The sequence below is a fragment of the Idiotropiscis lumnitzeri genome, chromosome 3 (genome assembly GCF_059441095.1).
Source record: "Idiotropiscis lumnitzeri isolate Australia: NSW breed Sydney's pygmy pipehorse chromosome 3, RoL_Ilum_1.0, whole genome shotgun sequence".
Classification (NCBI taxonomy): Eukaryota; Metazoa; Chordata; class Actinopteri; order Syngnathiformes; family Syngnathidae; genus Idiotropiscis; species Idiotropiscis lumnitzeri.
In genome coordinates, this window is record NC_142393.1 from 24347656 (window position 1) to 24369639 (window position 21984).

General features: G+C 39.0%; 3 protein-coding genes and 1 long non-coding RNA gene across 5 annotated transcripts in view; 2 read left to right on the plus strand and 2 right to left on the minus strand.

Moving 5' to 3' along the window:
* The window catches only part of hnf4a (hepatocyte nuclear factor 4, alpha), a 25537-nt gene extending 20745 nt beyond the window's left edge, over nt 1-4792 (minus strand). Inside the window, exon 1 of the mRNA XM_088290106.1 lies at nt 4656-4792. Within this exon, the coding sequence (XP_088146232.1) occupies nt 4656-4704 (49 nt within the window). The 5' untranslated portion in view covers nt 4705-4792. The remainder of the gene's footprint in view (nt 1-4655) is intronic.
* LOC148340549 (uncharacterized) overlaps nt 1-8117 on the plus strand; it is a 14257-nt gene extending 6140 nt beyond the window's left edge. Inside the window, exon 3 of the long non-coding RNA XR_015842504.1 lies at nt 7192-8117. This is a non-coding gene — a long non-coding RNA (uncharacterized LOC148340549). The remainder of the gene's footprint in view (nt 1-7191) is intronic.
* A 1675-nt stretch (nt 8118-9792) lies between these two features.
* Nucleotides 9793-13817, plus strand: ormdl2 (ORMDL sphingolipid biosynthesis regulator 2). Its single transcript, XM_088290575.1, has 4 exons — nt 9793-9855; nt 11837-12010; nt 12452-12603; nt 13196-13817. The coding sequence occupies exons 2-4, from the start codon at nt 11837-11839 to the stop codon at nt 13329-13331; spliced, it is 462 nt and encodes a 153-aa protein (XP_088146701.1). The 5' UTR covers nt 9793-9855; the 3' UTR covers nt 13332-13817.
* A 942-nt stretch (nt 13818-14759) lies between these two features.
* Nucleotides 14760-20554, minus strand: nemp1 (nuclear envelope integral membrane protein 1). 2 transcript variants are annotated; one of them, XM_088290789.1, is made up of 9 exons: nt 20367-20554; nt 18916-19037; nt 17937-18153; nt 17785-17857; nt 17607-17700; nt 17408-17522; nt 16648-16873; nt 15514-15690; nt 14760-15318 (listed from the first exon to the last, which is right to left on the minus strand). In XM_088290789.1, the coding sequence occupies exons 1-9, from the start codon at nt 20473-20475 to the stop codon at nt 15126-15128; spliced, it is 1326 nt and encodes a 441-aa protein (XP_088146915.1). In that variant the 5' UTR covers nt 20476-20554; the 3' UTR covers nt 14760-15125. The 2 variants fall into 2 exon arrangements, with proteins under 2 accessions (XP_088146915.1, XP_088146914.1); XM_088290788.1 differs by having other exon boundaries at nt 17408-17700.
* Between the last annotated feature and the right edge of the window lie 1430 nt (nt 20555-21984).

The window sequence follows — 21984 nt, forward strand, 5'->3', positions numbered from 1 at the left end:
GCTAAATTTGACATGAATGCATCAGAACAAATTCGATTTTATTGGAAAAATAATCGGACATACAATCCCGTCACAGGTCTCCATGTTATCAAATAACGTATTGCCCAGATTAAAAACACAGAGAGACGCTTTTTAACCCCCAAACAACGCCGAACACAGCTATAGTTACAGAGTATACCGAAACCTTTCTCAGACTCTTGTTGTCACACGAAGCAAATTCACAGATGAGCTCAGACCGGGGTCGCATTGTAGAGACGGTTGTGTAAATTGCACTTGAACATTTTGCTCATATCAAATGCAATTTAAGATGATTATTTTGGCTCTCAATTGTTTCTTCACACAGTTGCGCATATTGCTTCCATGTTTATGCTCTCTCTCTCTCTCTCTCTCTCTCTCTCTCTCTCCATCACTTGCTCACTCACTCACTTGCTCAGTTGAACTATCAGTTCTAGGGCCAGTACACGCAACAGCATTTTGAGATTTTATTCTGCTCCGAGTGCAAATATTTGAATTCTATATACACGGTACTTGACCCAGTTCGGGACGATTAAAGGGACGGCCGAAAACCCACGTTCGCCCTTACTTATTCCGTCTTTTTTCAGGAACTTCTCATCCTCCAACCCATCCCCAAAAAACGTACGGACCGTTCCATCTCTGGGATGAAATGCCCATCTCTGCATGTTATGTTATGAATTTTAAGTCACATAGTCTCCAGAACCACAGCAACTTAATTTCAATACTTTGAACAAAAAGCGTTTAATATCTTCCGGCGTTATCGTGAGCATTTTTCATGATGTTACATTTCTCCCCAAGGTCCAGGTATGTTACAATTTTCCCAGGCCATGGGGTCACTTGTAACATCACACTCCTTGCATTTGCGATTACGTCATGAATTTTCTGTTTGTTTTGCGCAGGGAAAAATTTTCCATGCCATATATTAATAGACTATTGAAGCTAGTTTGCACAGCAGTTTGAACACCGTAGTTCAGAAGAGCTCAAAGTTAAACACAAATGTCAAAATTTTCCAACTGTTCCTGCTCGCCCTGTTGGAATTATTGGCAGTTGTTAACATCATTTATGCACTTGTATCCATCGAGTTTGAAGGCAAATCACATGATTGCCATGAAGCTGTTGTTGTCGTTACCATTATGCATTTTTGTCTTTACTCTTATGCAAGAAAAAAGAGGCCATCTACATAGTATAGTAGTATATTTAAATTCAAAACATGCTTTGGTTTTAAAACATTGCTAGTGCTGATGCTAAAGTCAATGTGATATCCGATTGAAATAATAACAGGAAATTAGCATCGACTTGAGGAGTGGTATTCCGTCAATTGACATAGTCACACACAAACACTGTGGAAACAGAGGGAAGATAACACTAAAAGTGGGAAGTCAGACTTCTCCGACTTCCTACTACCAAAAGTGCACTAGAAAACCCCTTTGAACTGGGAGGTCTGTGTCGCAAAGTCCCCCCAAAATAAAAAAAATGAATGAATAAATAAATAAAAGGATTCCGGAGTTCACCGACTGACTTCAGACCGTGAATGGCATCACATAATTTACAAGATTATAAACACGATTAAAAACTGATTTTTTTTAACCTTACTTATCTTTTACATTTGCGTTGGACTGCCATGACTTGACTGTCTTAACTATGGGACCTCAAATTTGAAATCATCAGCAACTTTTTGAAACTAGGACTTAAAGTGTGGCTGTTTCAGACGCGAGACATTTACACATATAAATAAAACAGGGCAGCATTAAAAAAAATGATAAATGAAAAAATATTCATGTAAATATTGTTACCAATATTAATCAAATTATATGAAAATGACCCATACAATTAAATTTGCAATTACCTTATCTTCAGTTGACACAACGTGACACACAAGGGGAAAAAAAACCCTTCTTTTTACACAAACATTGATGCAAAATATGTAGACAGATTATTTAATTCCACTCACAAGCATAAATTCTTTATCATTTGTGAAAAACAACTAACACTGCTGCTTAAAGAGTTGCATAAAATAGTTGTGACTGCTTCTTTTTTTATTTAAGTTGCCAGTGATCATATTTAGAAGAAAAACAATGACTCTCAATTTACGTCTTTTTATGTTGCGTCGTCATTTGTGGAGGTTGAAAATGCGATACACCTATTTTGACAAAGTAAGCGACAGAAGGTACTCATTTAACGCATGTTTTCAAATGTAGGGAGTTCAAGTAAAAAGTTGTCAGAAAAATAGCTACTTCAGTACACATATCTGAATAATCGATATAGTGCAGTAACAAAGTATTAGAACTTGGTTACTTGTCATCAGTGCAAGTAAACCCGTAAAGTGTTTGTAAGTTGTTGGTTTGCACAAAGAAGCATATTATTGTCCAATCCAGGCCAAAAAGAAGCTTACAGTGGGCCGCTGCCAAAGAATGTATTTGGAACATAAATATCCTGAGATTTGAGGTACTTTCAGAAGCAAGTCAATAACCAAACTACTGACAAAAATCACAGTTGGACGTACAGATGCTGTTGAAGTTGAAACCATCTCAGTTAGGCAGCTTATACTTGGGCTCCTCAAAAAAGTTTTCAATAAATTATGTGTCATTTAAAAGCAAACAAACAAACAAAAATAATTACTTGTGGGGACCAGCGAGTGATTTAACAAACATTCTAAATCATTACTATCTCGATTATTTGTTGTCACATACATATGGTAAATATGTACACTGCATATACGGTATACCTCTATTGTTAACTTGCTATCTCTTTAATGTTTGCCTCAACATTAGCGTTAATGTTGGCTTCTAAAGTTAGCTTCCAAATTCAAAGCGAAAGAAAACTGACATTAGCTTCAGACGCTAGCTCGAATATTGGCTTCCAATGACGCTATCTTCCAAAGTTACTGTTCATGTTGTCTTCGAACGTTAGCTTCACAGTTACTTAGTTAGCTAATGTCATTCGCTTCCAACATTACCCCTAACGTTGGAGCTAAGGACATTAGCTTTCAAAATGACATTTTGACATTCACGTCCACAATTACCACGTTAGCTTCCAATGTTAGTGTCAAAATTAGCTTTAACAATTGCTTCAATCATCGATTGATACATTTATTCATTCGCAGGATATTTTAACCACGAGTATTGTGATGAAAACATGTATCCATGGATAGAGAGCTGAGATAGACAGATGGAAAAAAAAAATATTATTTATTGTGTTAAATGAATAAAAATGCTCAGACTAAAATTGTATCATTTCCCACATTTGTTAAAGCACCCAACGGTGACTCCATGGTAGTGTTTTGCGTTCAGTCGTATCTGATGCAGACGGACTATTTCATCACACAACAATTTTTTTTCCCACCCATCTACCATCTGCTCGCCGTTTCGAAACATGTTCATTTGCATCCTGCGTTATATGCAAATGATTCCATGAATGAACATTGGATCCTAAGCACAAACTTTATAAAGTGTTTTTCCAGGCTGCAGCACTTTATTTATTTATATTTCAAAATTAATTCTACTTTTTACTTTTACACTTTATTTTTGAGAACGTGCATTTTCTTTTCCTTTATTTGTCAAAATAGTCTCCTTACCCTTTTCAACCTCTGTGGATGACAACGTGATGTAAAAATGACATGAATTGACTGCTATGCAGTCATCTGTGATTGAGGTATTGGTTGCTCTTTATTGATTAAATTTTTGGGGTCTTATATTGTGGACTAAACAAGGACAGTAGCAACATGAACAAACGTCACACAGGGTGCATCAACAACGATAACAAAACCGGATTGGAGAAGCAAGATATTCCCCTTATTTTACAGATTTTTTGGGTGATATTTTGTTTTGCTCATGCACGACACATTCTCAGTTCAGTCCTGATTATGCTGTCAGAATTTAGTTTTTGTACAGCTCGTGATACAATGCATTTTATTATTTCATTGCATTAAAAGTCTGTACTTTTACATTTTGACTTAAGGGCAACAATTGAGTACTCAGTACTTGTAGAAGAGTCTTTTATTATGCACATTTACTGTTTCTAAATACATGAGTGTAATTGGTATTCAAAGTGAATCTGTAAGTGTGTTAATATTGTTCTCACAAACTTGGTGGTTTTTCATTGCAATTTTTCTCACAGCGGATGATTTAATAAATTAATTTGTGATGCATGTATTTTTTTTCATGAGTCTGTTTCAGTTGATACGATAAGTACCCCAGTTTGGGATTTTTACATGTTATGTTTCTTTCAAGTTCTGGTTTACAGATTGAAATGATCTTTATGCTAAATCTGCAAGTGTCTCTTCTTGTGTTTGGATGTTTATTAATATACGCACACATTGTCCACAAACTTAATTTAAAAAAAAAATGTAAATAAAATCATCCACCTAAGCCCACAACAAAAGCAATTGCGCAAAACAAGAGATGATCACGATCATCATCTGTAAGGACAACATCCATATTGGCCACCACGAGCGGCAGAGGGGCGGGGGGCAGCTTCCTGGGCCTTGTTAACAAGCTCCATATCGGTGACACACCTCCCCGATAAGCGGCGTGTGAAAAAGCCTGACAAAAGGGCCCCGAGCACCAAAAAGCCAAAGAAAAACAAAGGAGCCGACTTTGCGTACAATCCGCTGAGTTGGCTGATTTTAAGAGCGCACTCACCAAATGGCCGTTCCACACTGGAGTCCACTTGCGTGTTTACGTTGACCATTTCGTCCTCCTCCAAAGTGTCCTCGTGTTCAATTCTCTTTTTCCTGCCAGCTTGAGGTGTGAAATGTGAAAGTTTGGCCGCAGGCGGGCAGCCGTGTGGGAAGGGTGTTGGTGGAAGGTAAGGCCGGCGTGGCCGCTGTTATCTTATTGATTTTCCTAATCTGGGCAAATGTGGGTGGGAAGGTTAAACAGTAACTAGGCTCGTATGGACACCGATCTATATAGTGGCTGTAACTACGGCAACATGATGATAGAAACTCAAATAGACATCAAGTTATGATGTGCTTGCCGTTCTTTCTCATCACTGCGCAGCATCACAAATCGTTAGCCGAATAACGTAGTTGCTTTGAATTTACTGTCGCAGTATCAGTAAAAATTGCAATCATTTTTTTTTTTTTTAACACCTGTGTTAGACTGTCAGTGATCCATGTCATGGTAATCCAGCAAAGTTTAATTGAGGCAAATGCACTCTTCGGTTCGTTGAATTAGTTTTTTGGGGGTTTTTTCAAAAAAAATGTTTAAAAAAAGATTAATTTTGCTGTTAAGATAACAAAATAAAAGCTTCATTCAGAGAAAGAGTGTTTGCTCAATAGAAGAGTGAAAGGGGGAATATGAGTCGGAGCAAACCAAGTTTGACTATCCAGAGTCAACATTGTAGATATCAGCAACGTCTTTCTTTCAGAATTACATTGTGAGTAGTTTGACTTTTCATTGAAGATATCTGCAATGTAATTGTGACTGCCATCAGAACAAGACAGTGAAATCTCTAATTAATTTTGCCCAGTCCAAACTGAATTGCAGATATTTGCAATGTCAGATTTTGTTTGTCATTACAGATTTATGCTACTAAATTGCAAATATTTGTAATCCGCTAGTGGACAACTGCAGCTCAATGGGAACTATAATGTCATTTTGACTCACTTGCGTTACAATATGTGAAAAAGACACTTCTATTTTTTTGTTTACGCTTCTCTGCTAAAGAAAAAAAAAAAGTTAAGATATATCCAAAGTTCAGACCTACAGCAGTTCCCTAAAGTGTCCATTCATGATTAGGGAGTTTAGAATGAATGAAGGCGAGGTAAAGCAGCTGTGTTTCTCAAGAGCTATTTATACACAAGATAACTCAATGTGTTTCACACAATTAAAATGACAACATTAAAAAGCATTTACAAAGAAGAGTTGACGGCAATTAAAAACAAAGTAAATAAATAAAATGTGTAAAAATACTAAAAGTGAAAGGAGAAAATGATTTTAAAAATGCTTTGAAAGACCTTAATTATAGGTATGGATAAAGCACATATTTTAAAACCTGGATTTAAAAGCATTTATACTTTGGGTTAACTTCACTTCTGTTGGCACCTTATTCCATTTGAGTGCAGCGTAACAACTAAATGCTGATTCACCATATTTGCGTTGAACTAATTGACCCAAGTCTGCGGACCTCAGAAGCCTACGAGGTTTATAATCCATTAGCATTTCTTTAATGTACGGAATCAGGACCTAAACCTTTCAGTAATTCTAGAGCTAGTGCATAATGTTAACATCTATTCTACAGCTAATTGGGAGCCAGCGTAAAGCCTTTTGGACCGGAGTAATATTTTCTGATCTCTTTGTTCTGGTCAGAACTTGAGCTGCGGCGTTCTGAATGAGCTGTAGCAGTTTAATGCTCTTGATTGCAAATGTATTAACTGCATTCGCAATCCTTCACTCATTCCTTTACTCGCTAATCACTAAAATTAGCGAGGTAAAAATATTTTCTAAAAATGACAGTCGTTCTGGTTGGAATGGCCACTTCAACTTGAGTACAACAAATATTATGGATTTCAGTGTTATTATTTGTGTGTGATTTTTGGGGAATGTTTTTCTGTGATGGTCAATACAAGATTTTGGTCAAAAGATGGCTTCAAATGAGACTAAAACAGTAGTTGATTATTTCCTAACATATATTCTTGAACCTTTGATTTGGTCTGCAACACAGAGAAGCCCTTCTCCTATTAGCTAAGGCTTCCTGACATGTGCGCACCAACCGATTTCCTTCTCACCACCTCATGTGTGATAGTGAATTCAGACAGACAAAAAAAAAAAATACCTGGGCCTTGATCACCTGCGGTCTGGCTCAGGAAGAAAATGTGCTTTGAGCAAAGAAAATGATATGAGAGCTGAGAAAAAAGCATGAAACCACATGAGGACATGTATCAACAATTAAACATTTATTTATGTAGGTTATTTAGGACATTTTTCACAAGCAAATTCTTGCTTTCGATTATCATGACCGATTTCATAAATGAAAAGCTGATCCTTCATTATTTTCAATGAAGCGATTCTAGATTTGTGCGCAGACTAAGAACAAATTCAAGTCCGAACAAATTGATGAACCACAGTGTGCATCAAATGGCAAGTTTCTTGAGCACACATTTTTGCATACGCCGTTTGTGCGTGAGGCCTGTCACGAATGAGGCCCTAAATTTTGTTTTTGTTTGTGTTCCAGTCTGTGCAGGTGATTGTTTGTGGTGACAACGGTTGATTGGCGGACGGACGTCGATTGGTGGCATCGGCGGCTCATCACTTTTACAAGCAGATGTGCGATGGCGCCAAGGAGGGAAGAGGGGATCTCATTGCTTTCTCTTCCTCCATCCAACTCAGTGGTTACACTCTCCGAATGTCATTTGTGTTTCTGTGTTTTATCTTTTTTCAGTTAGTAAGGAAGCTATTTGTGTTGCATCTATACTGAAATTTCTATACTTTCACAGTCAGAAATGTTTTTTTGTTTTTTTTGGCATTGGTTCATCCAGATGTCTTCTATTAAGCTGTGCAATTCTGGTAAAAGTCCAATGTAAAGAAATCATTTTGAGTGCAAGTGACCCGATGATGGCCTTCCACGGACCTTGCTTTTTTTTTTTTTTTTTTTTGGGGGGGGATAAATGCAAAACAATGTGAACTGGAGTGACTGGTGCACTACTTTGAAATCAAGACTCATGCATAAGAACCCCAATTTGATAGCAGACCACAGCTGTCTTGACTTTTATAATAGCTGCTGTATGGTCCTGTTGTTGCTTTTAAAGTACTAAAGTTTTTTTTTTTTTATAACAGAGGTATTGGTTGATAGATTTTCATATTATATCTTGTCAGCGGTGTGTGAGTCTGTTGTGTAGACGAGGTGCCACTGATTGCCTCATCCAACATTTTGTGCCATAAAAACAGCATCAGGCTCCAGTTTTATGGCGGAGCAAGTCTCAGAGGGATGAACGAAGAGACGCAATGAGCGGAACGACAATATACGCTACACAAACAGTGAGCGGCACTCATGTCTTTGTATTTGCAGCAGCATCTACACCAATGCGCTTGTCAACCCACCTGACTGATGGCAATTTTGTTGATTCTGAATGGCGTAAATAAATGAATATTAAAGTGTAATGTTATTATCAGAGACGCCATTCTGTCCTATGGGACGAAATGGAATGGACAGGCGCCCATTTTGCGGGACGAAGATTTTTAAAAAAGGGCGGACTAGGCAAGGACAGAAGTGGGTTTTCACCCGTCCCTGTAATTGTCCCAAACCAACGCCCATTTCACCGATGACTGACAGAAACAAGCCCCACTCATCTCGCGTGCGTAATCCACTCACAATGTCATTATCCACCATTTTGGAGGTTACGGTGAGTTGTTAGCAAAGGCATACTGTGAAATATATGTAATTGCAAAAAAAAAACAGATCCCTACACACAGCTTGGATCGCGAGGAAATTTCATGGCTTGAAGCTGCTACCTGATATTACATGGACATGAACCAACTGCCTCCTTTCTGTGCGCCGGATATAAAAAGAATGAGCAAGGTATTAATCAAAGGGATGACGTTAATGCACGGGTTAATAGAAGCAAGGGTGCTTGAATGATTGTGTCATGGACTTGAGGAACTAGAAGGATTGCATGTGATAACCATGGCTGTCGCATTCATTCCTCTTACGGTACGCTGTGCAGGGCTTCACCGTGACCTGCTGTCAGTGCGACTTGGTTGTCAAAGTTCTTCATTGATGGACCTTATGGAAAGCGCTTTGTTACAGCTCCAGCTGTTGTGTAATGCGCTATATGTTATTTCACATTTTCAAACTTACATGTATCTTGTAGTTATAACCATTTCATGTACTTTTGCAATATTTGTACAATATTGAGAGTGGTCGTGTTGCATATTTTCGAGTTTATATGAATGTTGAAGCTATAAAGCCGTGTACATTTGAACTATTCATCCAATATTTAACATGTTTAATGTTTACACCTACCTGGAAGCCATAAATCATGTGCACTGATGTTACAATCCTGTTGGGCTATTTTCCGTGCGCTCCACACATCACTTGCATCCAACTGGCAGTGTCCTTTTGTGAATGCATGGAACTTTACTTCAGCATCCATGGTGTCAAACTCAACATCTGCCAGCACCAAATCAACTGGTTGCAATTTGTCTAAAATGGCACTATACATTTAACTGCTGTTCACATGGAACCCTTCTCCCCTTTGGCCTTCAAAGCTCTCGTTTTAATATATATATATATATATATATATATATATATATATATATATATATATATATATATATATATATATATATATATATATATATATATGTATATATATATATATATAATTTATCATCCTCACAATGTTAAAAACAAGTTTGTGTATGCGCATGCTTTAAAAAAAGCACCAAAAAAACGCTAGTATTTATTTTTTATTTTTAAAATACTGCATCAGTTTATCTCAAAATCAAATATTTATATTCTTTACGCCGAATGTAAACTAATTTCAATGTTAACCAAAAATGAGTAAAGCGGCTCGGACCTAAAGACGGGACTTAATTAAGATTGGCTCCCTCTCGTGGTCAGGACAGAAATTATAGACAGGAATGTGTCTTTTCCAAAATTAACAAACAAACCAATTGTCTTTCCTGAGGAAAGAAGGTCATGTTTCGCAGGACAGTGCCTATGTACAATTTGAAAAGAAATTTTAAAAGTGAAAAGAAAAAAAAACATACAAGGTGTTTTTCTATGTTTTAATTTGGGGTGCAACGAGGCGTTTGTCAGAATATTAAGGGACAGCCCAAGAGGGCGGGGTTTAACCCAAACGAGTTATTTCCTGGTCAGCAACGACAACACGCGAAGGTAAAGTTTAAAAACCAATACATTTTACAATAGTTAGTCACTTTTTCTACGTTTTGCAGGCAGTTTATCCCGCTCGTTTATCACCATCTGCTCGCCATCACTTCTACTCAACGATAGTTGCCACTTTGGTACTTTTGAGCCCTCAATCGCAAACCTATTCTTGCTAGCAAGCTAACATGCAAATAATATATCCTGTAACGCGTTCAGAACGAGCGCGAGACTTTTTTTAATTGAGTGCTTACATTCACGTTTTACGCATGCGAGATTAAAGTTGACCCCTTTACCAGTTTCACGTTGATAATGTTTGCATTTTTTGTAGTTCTTGTATTTGGGGTCCTCATAGCGAGTGCATTCTTTGCGCATCATCACAGCTCTGACGGGTGGAGTCATTCGCCTGTTTATTTACCACCAAGCTATTATATTATTAAAGTGGTACTTTGTGACTCCCACTATACGTCGCTGGCATAGGTAAGTGTTCATAGATGCATTAGTCTACATTATTCATTATATTATTTAGATTTTTTTTGGGAGGGGGGGCGTTTGTGCTCATGGGCCATGTTTGAACGGGAAAACTGACGGATCATTTATGCCTTTAAATGTGTAAAATAGTTTATTTCAAGAAATTAAAGATGAAAACGAACTTGTGTTTTTATTGTATTCTCTGTAGTGAATTTTATTCATAATTAACGAATTAGTTAATTCAATACATATAAAAAGTTAATGTGCATGCCCACGTGTATGTTTATGTAATTATTTTACTACTTACAATATGTAATTTTAGAAAGTTAAATGTGCAGCACATGTAAAATGGCTTATTTTGCATATATTTTAAATAAATCTACTAACCAGTTATGTTATTTAAAAAAAAAAAAGGAAAATTATGTGAAATAGTTTATTTTACAGTACTTGCGCTTTCCAGTCTCTGGGGTTGAGGTCACCGAGGTAGTTTAAAAGCTCCTCGGTGGAAAGGACCCGAGGCTGGCTGAGAGCCGCCCAGAGTTCCTAAAAGCTCGGATGTCGTGGGACTGTCCTGGTTGACACATCTCCGCAACATCACGTGGACAACAGGAACATTGAATCTGGACTGGCAGACCGGGGTGGTGGCTTTATTGATGTGGCTGGCGGAGGGAAGTCTGGGCTTCCCTGCTTAAGCTGCTACAACCCACGACCCAAACTTGCATGTGCACAAGACAATGGATGGATGCACAGTTCTTATGCAGTATTTCTCATCTATCTACAATCTGTTACGTTTTTCTTCACGAGAATCGCGGACTCGCAGGGGTGCTGGAGCCTATCCCAGCTGTCTTCGGGCAGTAGGTGGGGTACACCCTGAACTGGCTGCCAACCAATCGCAGGGAACACAAAGACGAACAACCTTCCGCTCTCGCACCCACACCTAGGGACAATATTGACTATTCAACCAGGAAATTAATGAATACATAAGGGCCGGCACGGGGGACGACTGTTTCGTACGATGCCCTCACAGTACAGAGGTGGAGGGTTCAATTCCCCCTCCGACCTTCCTGTGTGGAGTTTGCATTTTCTCCCCGTGCCTGCGTGGGTTTGTTCCGGGTAGTCCGGTTTCCTCCCACATTCCAAAGACATGCACGGCAGGTTGATTGTCCCCAAGTATGAGTGTGAGAGCGGGTGGTTGTCCGTCTTTGTCAGCCCTCTGATTAGCTGGCAACCAGTTTAGGATGTACCCCGCCAACTGCCCGAAGATATCTGGGATAGGCTCCACCACCTCCCGTGACCCTCGTGGGGAGAAGTGGAACTGATTATGGGTGGCTGGATGGATCAATGAATGAAACCAAGTCCGAATGAAACCCTTTTAATGACCAGTTTCAGATGAGGATAAAGAAAACATCTGAATTAATGAAAATCAAATATGAAAGGAGTGTTGATCATGCCGGATGAAAAAACAGAGTGAGCCACACTTTAATCATCTCCTCTCATTGTTGCTGTTGTTTTTTTGTCCCAGATGAACGTGGGCGTGGCTCACAGTGAGGTCAACCCCAACACGCAGGTGATGAACAGTCGCGGTATCTGGCTGGCTTACCTGCTGCTGACGGTCGTGCTGCACGTGGTCCTGCTCAGCATTCCCTTCTTCAGCGTGCCGCTCGTCTGGACGCTTACCAATGTTATGCACAACCTGGTCAGTTACGCTCGTTCGCCCAGCGGCTTTGCAGCCTCACAAATCATAATGAATTCACACTTTTGGATTTTCTGACCTGCCAATTTGAAATAATGGCCTGTTTTTAAGTAAAGAGATGGAATTTAAAACATGTCTTTGATATCCGAATCATCGATTACTTGACAAAATAATTGACAGTATCAATTATTTAAATAATTATGTGCAACCCTCATCCAATTAAAATGAACTGGTTGGGGCTCGTCATGAGAAAAGATTTGAAATTATTGAATATTTTAAACTTTAGCGGATTTTTGTGCCATACGTGATGTCTTTTATAGAAGTTTGGTTGATCGTGTGAGTGATCTCTCAAAATGTCCTCAGAGTGTGAGAGAAGGATTGAAAATGTATCAGAGTCAGCGAGTGACTTTTTGTTTCTTTTCCTTTTGGGGGCTCCGAGCACAGGCGATGTACGTGTTCCTGCATACAGTGAAGGGCACGCCCTTCGAGACACCCGATCAGGGCAAAGCCCGCCTGCTCACACACTGGGAACAGATGGACTATGGCGTGCAGTTCACCGCCTCGCGGAAATTCCTCACCATCTCACCCATCGTGCTGTAAGTGCGCACCACCCGCCTTCTCACAAAGATACACTTTGGAAGAAGTCGGAATATTCTGGTAAATTTATGTGTGTGTGTTGAGTTGTATCGTGGGAATACTTGGCTACTTGGCTGTGGTCAACACTTTTTACGAAACTCTAAGTCGGAGATGCAAGTAAACCTTTTTTAGCGTTTTTTTGCGCTGATTCCAAATCTGCCCAAGTTTTTTTTTCTCTAGCCCATCAGGTTTTTATAATAATATAATATGCAATATATTTAGTCATATTTATGGATTCATACAGCGGTGGTTGACTTAAAGTGCTTTATGGATATATTTGAGTTGAGAATTAAGACTGCGGTTGCACTGGTGGCATTGTTTTTCAAAGATTTTAAATTATAATGCATGGTAAAAACAGTATTACGCAAGCTTTCATAGATCAAATAAAAATTCCTCAAAAACATGATGTGATTAAATCAGTGTAAAATTTTATGTATTTATATAAATAACTGAGTACTTTCTTAAAGGTGTACGTGTGTGTTGCCAGTTTGCTCAGCGAACACCACTCGAAGGAACATTACAGTGACGTGATGCCGTTTCCTTTCTCTGCAGATATATTCTGGCCAGTTTCTACACAAAATACGACGCCACGCATTTCCTAATCAACACATGCTCTCTTCTCAGTGTCCTTTTGCCAAAGTTGCCCCAGTTCCACGGCGTACGAATATTTGGAATCAACAAATACTGACAAATGAACGCTGGAATGTGACATGTACAAACGCTAGACTTTCACTGTTTTCTTTGTGTTTGTTTTTTCTTGCGTCATTATTTCCTCTTGCTATGTAAGGTCTGCTTATTGGAAATATGTGCTACTATCAGAGGGCTATTATTGCATGACACATGAGTGGGTCTTGCTGTGGTTGAAGCAACAATTAACCTGCGGCAGCTTTGCCCATTATTTGAGGAATATTGCTCACTGAAACGTTCTTTTCCCTTCTTTTGAATTCAATTTCTTGACCAAAACAATGACTTTATGTATGTATGGATGTGTGTGTGTGTGTGCGTGTATATATATCAGGACTGGCCGCAAGTCTCCAAACTTGTAGCTATTCCTGTAACGTGAATTGTTTCTATTCATTGTGAGATTCCACCTTTCCATGTGCATTTTTTTTTTACTATTCTTGTTTGTATTTTACACTAAGGCAATAAATCCTTGCTTTGCCTAAAATGCGAATTGACTTATTGAACCCCCTCAGTTATGACTGTGTAAATATATAGTTACATTAACCTCACATCAGTTTTATTTGATATACACAAATGTCACTACATTCGATTATTATACAGCTATTTTATAAAACTGGGTCTTTTTTGGGGGGAGGGGGTATTGTGACCATTTGTCATTTTCTGCAAATAAAAGCTCTAAATGACAGTACTTTGAATTTGGGAGTTGATGTCCATAGGTTACAGCAGTTGTTCTTCAACTTGTGACACCAAATAGCGCCTAAAATAATTCTTAGCCGCCTAAGTACCAACACGACCATGTTCAATGCAAGCCCTTTCTTCCCCACTTAGGGCACCTAGAAAAAGTGCTCTCGACTGTTTCCAACTTAGGGCTTTGCCTGCATTTATTTCCAGTTCTGTGAGCCCTTTGCCAAATAATAACTGGTGACAAATTCAGTCGCTCTTGTTCTGGTGCGATCAGAGACTGCGAGACTCCCAGATGAGTAGATGTTCACCCGGATAAAATCACACTTTGAAAAAGATTGACCTGGTTGTTTATTTCACAAATGACAGGTGGGCAGTCATTCCTGAGACCCAACATTTTTTTTGTAGAAAAAGTATGTGCAAAAGTCTCAGGATTTCGTTTTGATGAGCCTTTTTAGCAGTCAATATGACTTGTAAAACAAATTAATGGAACTCAGTAAGTTCACACAAATGAATACACAAAACTTGATAGAGAAATGCCGCATGAAAGGTCAGCCAGTAGCATTTCATTACATCCTTTTTCATCAGCGTCTCGATTAAGGGTGCATGATCATGGTTTTTTTTTTCTTCTTTAAATCAGGTGAATCAATGATACCACTGCAAGTTCCAACTCCCAGACTAATATTGGTAGCTCCTGTCTGTACAGTATCCTCCATGAACAAGGAAGTTGCCTGCGAGCTAACGAACAACCTCAAATGCAAACCTCTCATTTATTGATTATTCATCCTTGGCGGAGGGCTACATTCTTCTAGTTTTCATGCTCAACGTGGAATTACAAACATATAACAGTGGCCTGAGACCGTTGCACAGTACTGTACGTTAGTTTAAAAAACAAAAAGCGTCTAGGGTGTCAGCTCGCCTCAAGTCAGACGTCAACTCACCCAAGGTTCAAGTTTCGTGGCAGCCGATTGGGGCGAAGTCCACACGACAGTAAATTCATCAAACTGTGTGTTGTCTTTTTTACATTCACATTTGGCAACCGATCGCCCTTTGTCTAGCACCTTCTTTGTCTTCTGACTTTGTGTGGTTGACACTCAAGGACTCACGAGCCACAGCGTTAGTGTTGGAGGGCCAGAGACCCGTCATAGTCTTCAAACGGCATCTGCGCTGGCCCGCTCTGGTTTTGGCACAGGCCGGATGAATCTTCCTCATCGTCCGTGTCGAAAAAGTCTTTCCAGCCGTATTCCTGCGCGTGGACCGACACCTCATTAGCCATCAGGTGGGAGGATCCCTCGATGAAATCGGCAAACCTGAACAATGGACGGACCGCGTCTGCTTGTGAACATCACCACTTGGGGGGGAGATTTGCATTTTATGCACATTCTGGACTAAAACATGTTAGTACATTTGAAAGAGGGCTTAACATTTTTCAATGAGACTATTTTTAGATGGAGGTGTATACATGTTTAAAAAAAAACAAAATCTAGTCAAATCAAAGTAGTCACCTTTTGGGGGACTGAAGCCTGCTGATCGCTTTCCACGGGCTGCACTCCCTGCTGTTGCAGAACTTGCGCAGCTCGTCCAGCGCGCGCAGTGTCTCCTCCTCCCCTTGCTTGCGATACTCCTCCTCGGTCAACAGGCGACGCTTCTCAGGCTTCCAGTGAACATACTGGCGGATTTTCCTGGACAACAACAACAAGCTAAAGCGAGCTTACAGACAAGATGAGTACTTTGGTGGTGTGAGGCTAAATGGATGAAGGATCGCATGCGTTCACATCTGTGAGTGGGTGAGTTCAAACGATTGCCAGGTCAGTACAGAAAGACAAGTCATTGTTTTTTGCCTTAAAATTGAGATGTGAAAAGGTCAGCGCTCAACTTGGCATGGCAATGACAGCTACAAGTTGGGTGAGAACTCTGTGTGATTAATAGCAAGGACCCTAAATTTTAAAAGCTGTGCCTAAATATGCTTTTTAGCACTTGAAGTACAGCTGCAAAATCAAACACCTTTTGTCCAAACATGACAAGAAAACTGCTTCACGTGTTCATCTTCAGTGGATTATAACAGCGTTTTTACAGGTCGGCACGGATAGTAAATCAATCCAATAGCTGCAACTGAACCAGAATGAAGCTACTACAGTCTTTGATAGAAACAGGAAACTTGCACAAAAAATCTCAAGAAGTGGCTTTCTATCAGTCAAAGAACAGACTTAAAAGTCTTACTGTTAGTTTACAAATCTTGCCATGGCCTTGGATCGAAATATCTTCAAGACTTTTTAGTTCCCTATGAGACTTCAGAACACTCAGGCCATCTGGTGTCAGCTTATTGAGTGTTTCCAGAACCACTACTTAACAGAGTGAAGCAGCAGCATGTTTCTGTGCACTCAACTATAAGAAAAAACAACATTCAATGTTTAAATGTGTCTTGAAAAATGTACCATTTGCCACTGCTTTTTCACAAATCAAAATTATTGTTTCACCACCCTGCTTTTATTTTGTGATTTTAATCATGTTTTGCATCCGGATTTATCCTGCTCTCTTGCACCTTGTTAAATGTTCTGTAAAGCGCTTTGCAACAGCTGCAGAGGTTGTGAACGTGCTATATCAATAAAAAATGTATCATACCTTGTGGCAGCACTCACCTTATTGCAGTGGCAGCCATTGTGATGGGGTACTCCAGATTCTTGGCAAACACAGCTGCCACGATGATGGCGAAGGAAACTTGCTGAATTTGAATTCCCAGATAAATGAGGAGCATGCCAAACAACTGCAGCGTCCACGACAGGATGTTGATGCTCTTGTCGTCCACCAGAGGGCCATAGCGGTAACACACTACAAAACTGACAAAGCCAACTATCCCCACGTAACCTGTGGGGTGGAAAAAAGACAAAGCTGAGTCACAAACCACTAATAAACCTAAAAAAGGTAGGCAAATTCAGTTAATTTAAGGTTAATTCTTAAAAGGGCACTAAAATATATTTAGGAACGCATACATATACGTACGGCATCCCCGCTCAATTGCAATTTTTTTTAATCGCGTCTGTAATTCCTCACATTTGGCAAGAGAGCCTGTTGCAGTGCACTTTTCAACGCACAAGCACAGCTGTCAGACACAGCTCACACCCAGACACTCACAAGCAGTTTCCGACATTACGCGTTACACCACTAAACCCCGCCTCTTAAAGACACATATCCCACTATGATAACGTACACTGTTTTTTTATACAGTTTGGCATTCGGATATTGTGTTTTAATGCGTTATAAAGTATGCTGGACGGGTAAACCCAAAACAGTCTTTTCTTTTCATCATTGTATGGTTTCTCGACAGAGCTGGAAAAACTAAAGATACCAAAAAAAACCCACGGTGGATATGACGGCATTATCCATCTGATTTGCACGTACCTAAAGCCACAGGCCAATGTTCTCGAAGGATGACGTTCAGGTTCCTGCAGACAAGCTGGATGGCGTACACAGAAAAGGACCAGCCGCCGACAATCAGTATATATAAAGGGCTTTTCTGTGGAAACAGAAAGGGTAGATGCGTTTTTAGAACGATGTGCATGCTTACTGCTCTTTCCAGTAGAAGTTTGTACAACGCTACCCTTGGCAAAAGACGAGCCAGGATGAAAAAAAGAACGATGAGGGAGGCAATCATTCCTGTGCCCATGCCGGCTGAATAGAAAAAAACTTGACTCCTATTGTGAAAATAAACAAGTTAGGGACAAAATGAAATGCTTCGCAACCTTCAATAATGTACTCGCTTGCGGAGATCAAATTACCTGCTGAGGAAGTCGGCAAAGACAAATAACATTACTCCCATGAGGAAAACCAAAAACAGGGAGATGTCAAATTCTGAAAGAAAATATAATCGTTGTGTTGGCCCAATACAATTCACCTTTCGATATAAAACACGGACATTACTATGACGTACTGCGTAGCGGCTTGACTGTGTACTTGGTTTTATCACTGGGCTCAATCTTGAAACACGTCTTCTTGCTCAACAGGTGGATGTTGATGGTGGTTTCGTTGTGGCCTTCGCGCAGCAAACTCTGCAAAAAGTTCCACACGCTGAAGCGTTCCAGCTGCTGCAGCTCCTCCTCACCTTGCACCGTCTCCGCCTTGAACACCTTTGAACTCCAAATTCGGACCTGGAGAATCAATATGGGGCCAAGTGACTTGGATGAAAACCACAAACAACATTTATTTACCGTTTGGTATGATGGGGAAGATTTGTTTAAATGGGACAAGTACACATTAGGGCCCGACAGATTAATCAGTCTGTGTCATAAAAAAAAAAAAAAATCAGAATTAGAGTTTTACTGATTAAACGCCAGCCCCAAATACTTTTTTTGGTGATGAAACTAACTGCTGCTGAGTGTTGGGAGTCACTTTGAATAAAACTGTTGCTATGTTTGTCCACAGGACGGAGCTCTGACTCATTCAATCCAATAGAATCAATCCTGAGAAGAGTTTTTCTCTGTGACCTTGCATCAACATGTACAACAATAAAGGTGCATGAGCATGTTAGATTGGCGTTGGAGAAGTTCCTGAGCATCATATTGTTTGGACAGCAGAAATCTTCTGCTTCTTACTGTCACAAACAAGTCTAGATGGACAACAGGATAAACTGTAACACATATTCTTGAATTAAAACAACTTTTTGGCTTTTTACTGATGAGTATCGAGCCATCAATAGATTTGATTCATTCGCATCACAGTTTAAAGTATGCTCAAAGAAAGAAGCTATTTTAATCATTACACTTTTTTTTTTATTAATCTGCCAACTAAATTGGTTTTCTGATTTTTTTTCCCTGACAAATATCGGCCTCCAAATAATTATTATAATTTAGACCCGAATATTCAGACAATGATAATTTGTTACTCAACTGACAATTGCTCATACAACCAACCTGAATTCTCGTCCAGGTTTGCCTCCAGTTTGGTACGATGGAGTTTGTGTAGCAGAACAGGTTGGAGCCCGATAGTTCGTAATTCTCTCCATCCTTGAGATCGATTATTGGAGGCTTGTTACCTGGATTACAAGAGCATAAATGTTTGTCATAAAAGGAAATCAACAGGATATTTTTAATTAATGCATCGCGCAACCTGAAGATCAATCAAACCACTGCATTCACATTATTTATTTTTGCAAATATACAGCAATACTGATGACGTACAACACATTTCCAAGTTTATCCGCAGATTTGACAATTTCAGATCAACCAAGTACACGGCACTAAAATTCTCGGACAACATTTCCAAAATTTGCAGTAGTCCAAAACATTGAAGGTGAGCAAAATAAGCTTTTAATTCCATACATTAAACGGTATGATACAATCTGCCAAATGTGATGTATATTAATTGATCCAAACACATATTTTAGACCCGCTGCTGACCGAACAAATCGTCACCACAATTATATTTGTTTATGATATTACACCAATTGGCATGCATGGCTCAAATTTTCTGTGTCTTCCAGTGCTAATTTCATGAATTTGTTCAACTTCAAATGCCTCTTTGTGCTATATTTAATCCTTAGCATGTATTTCAACAAAGTAAAAGCATGTTTGCAAGTGTTTTTATTTTTTTATTCAATCGAGGCCGACAAGAATCAGACAATATTTATCGTTGAGAGGCTGAAATGATGAGGATTTGGGAAATTTGAAGTTGAAGTAGTTCTCGAAACAACTAATAAGTAATCCAAAATTATTATTGATTATATTGATAATTGATCCACTTCAAGCTTCATCTTATTCCTTTTGAGCATTATTACTATTGTACTAGTTTTCAATTGTATATCCAGAGTATTGTGATATTCTTTTTGCTCTATAAAGATGATGATGATGATGATTAATCGTATTTTGTTTTAAGTGTCAAATTGTCCAATTTAACTTTGAACTTTTCAAAATAAAACAAATGTTGAAAATGAAACCTAAACAACTTTAAAAGATTCGCATGGAAATGTTGGTCTCCTGTAACTATTTTCACCTTTGGAATTTTACGCACACACCTAATGTGACGGGGAAACATATCAGTAGGTTCGATAAGGAAAAACAATAATTCAACAATAGAATAAATGCGTTACATTTAAGTGGATTTTCCGAGAATTTCCGTAGATAAATAAAGTACTTACCTCCCGGTCAGAGAAAAACATGGATCAGTGTCTAGTTGTGTGAGGTTTTCATAAAACTGCTGATCTCAATTTAATGAACTTGCAGTTTGTAGTGTCGATGATCACTCACAAGCTAACTTGCGCGGAGGCTAAACAACGACGGTGTCTCCTGCCGCGTTACTCTGTGTACAATATATCGATATATGTGCAAGTGCGTGTGTCTAAATACATCGTTGCGTCACATATTACCTGTAGCCTGTGACGAGGTTTGAGCTAAACAAACCAGCAGCACAGTAAAAACGGCGGAATGGGCTTCTGTTGCGAATATTCGGTTTCGATCTTTCATGCATCCCGCCATGATGATAGCACCAGCTTGCTGTCTTTAGCTCCGCCCTTTGCTCGCTACCATTGTTGCGTCATAAGAAATACAACCAATCAGAAAATCGCATTTCCTAGCTGTTTTGTTTTTTATGTGTGTGCGTGTATTTTTTTGGGGTCGTTGTAAAACTTTATTGAGCCTTGTACAAAATAACAACAGGTGGATTCGATTGTGAATGCTCAAAATAGACATTAAAACCTTTAAAATTCCTTCATGTAAGGTACGTTAACGATTATTTTCGGTACAGTTTCAGTTTATTCACATGTCAAAAATTACAGTCGCACATTTACCGCCATGAAGCCTGTGGAGGACTAAAACTGCCAAAATAAAAAATATATAAATATGAGTAAATTTAAAATATATAAGATAAATATAAATAAATAATGGCATTAAGAACAAAAAATATTCAATACAAAATAAAAGTAAAAATAAATACTAAAATAAAAACAATGTTTAAAATTAAAAATAAGTAGCAAAATACACATGCAAATAAATAGGTAAATACAGTTAAATATTATATGCATGAGTTTGAGTTGTAGCCAATAGCTTCTCTTGAATGAATGAGCATTCTCGTAATAATAAAGCAACCGCCAGCCACTGTGTCATCCTTGACCTCATACGAGGGCATTACGGAATGATTTCTGTTCTTCTTTTTTGTAATTTTACCTTGTTAGTAGACATCCATTAATCCATTATCTGTTCCGCTTTTCCTCACAAGGGTCGCGGGAATCCTGGAGCCTTTACCATCTGTCTTCCGGCAGTAGGCGGGGTACACCTTGGACTGGTTCCCAGCCAATCGCAAGGCACCCAAAGACAATTTAGGAATAATCCTTATTATGATCAGAAGTTGTGTCTCAAAACATACACGCAACCTATTCTAAAATCTTGCTACGTAGCTATAATGGACAATAGATGCCACAGGAATAGCGTAAATAAAAGTAAGTGATTCCCTGCTTGCAATAAATAAAAAATAAAAGCATAGAACAGCATGGTTTGTTAACTGAGTGTTTTTTTTTTGTGACGTACCAGCAAGACGAGCAGCAAAGGTCTAACCTAAGATTCAAACATCCCAACCTTTGGTTACTGGACAAGCCACTCTACCAACCGAGCCACACCCATGCAGCAAGTCTAACATGCTACTGTTGCCCTGCTGCTGCAGCTCCTGGCAAGGCTTGCAACAACTGATGGCCCTGCTTGACAGCTGTGGCTCAGTTCATGGAGTACACTACCCCAGTCACTGAAGGGTCAACTGTTTGAATCTTGGCCACTTAGTTAGTGCTTTTCCTAAAATATGGTCCAGCACGAAAACACAACTAAACAGTGCTTGACAGTTTTTTTTAAGCAGGGACACTTCTCAAAGCAACGGAGTCCTGTAGCTTTTCAAAGAAATGCGCTGTATTTTTTTTTTACCACAATCACAATGTCTAGACTGTAATTTGGATTGACTCAATGTTGTCTTAATCTAAAACAGTGCAAATAAAAAAATAC

What these genes read in the sequence shown, in the direction of transcription:
- nemp1 (XM_088290788.1), bottom strand. Translation starts at nt 20,475, where the DNA reads ATGGCGGGATGCATGAAAGATCGAAACCGAATATTCGCAACAGAAGCC. An exon ending in CACAGTCAAGCCGCTACGCA is followed by an intron (nt 17,858 to 17,936) that starts GTACGTCATAGT and finishes ATTTTCTTTCAG; the next exon opens with AATTTGACATCTCCCTGTTT. An exon ending in TTTGCCGACTTCCTCAGCAG is followed by an intron (nt 17,701 to 17,784) that starts GTAATTTGATCT and finishes TTTTCACAATAG; the next exon opens with GAGTCAAGTTTTTTTCTATT.
- ormdl2 (XM_088290575.1), top strand. Translation starts at nt 11,837, where the DNA reads ATGAACGTGGGCGTGGCTCACAGTGAGGTCAACCCCAACACGCAGGTG. An exon ending in CCAATGTTATGCACAACCTG is followed by an intron (nt 12,011 to 12,451) that starts GTCAGTTACGCT and finishes CTCCGAGCACAG; the next exon opens with GCGATGTACGTGTTCCTGCA. An exon ending in ACCATCTCACCCATCGTGCT is followed by an intron (nt 12,604 to 13,195) that starts GTAAGTGCGCAC and finishes CTTTCTCTGCAG; the next exon opens with ATATATTCTGGCCAGTTTCT.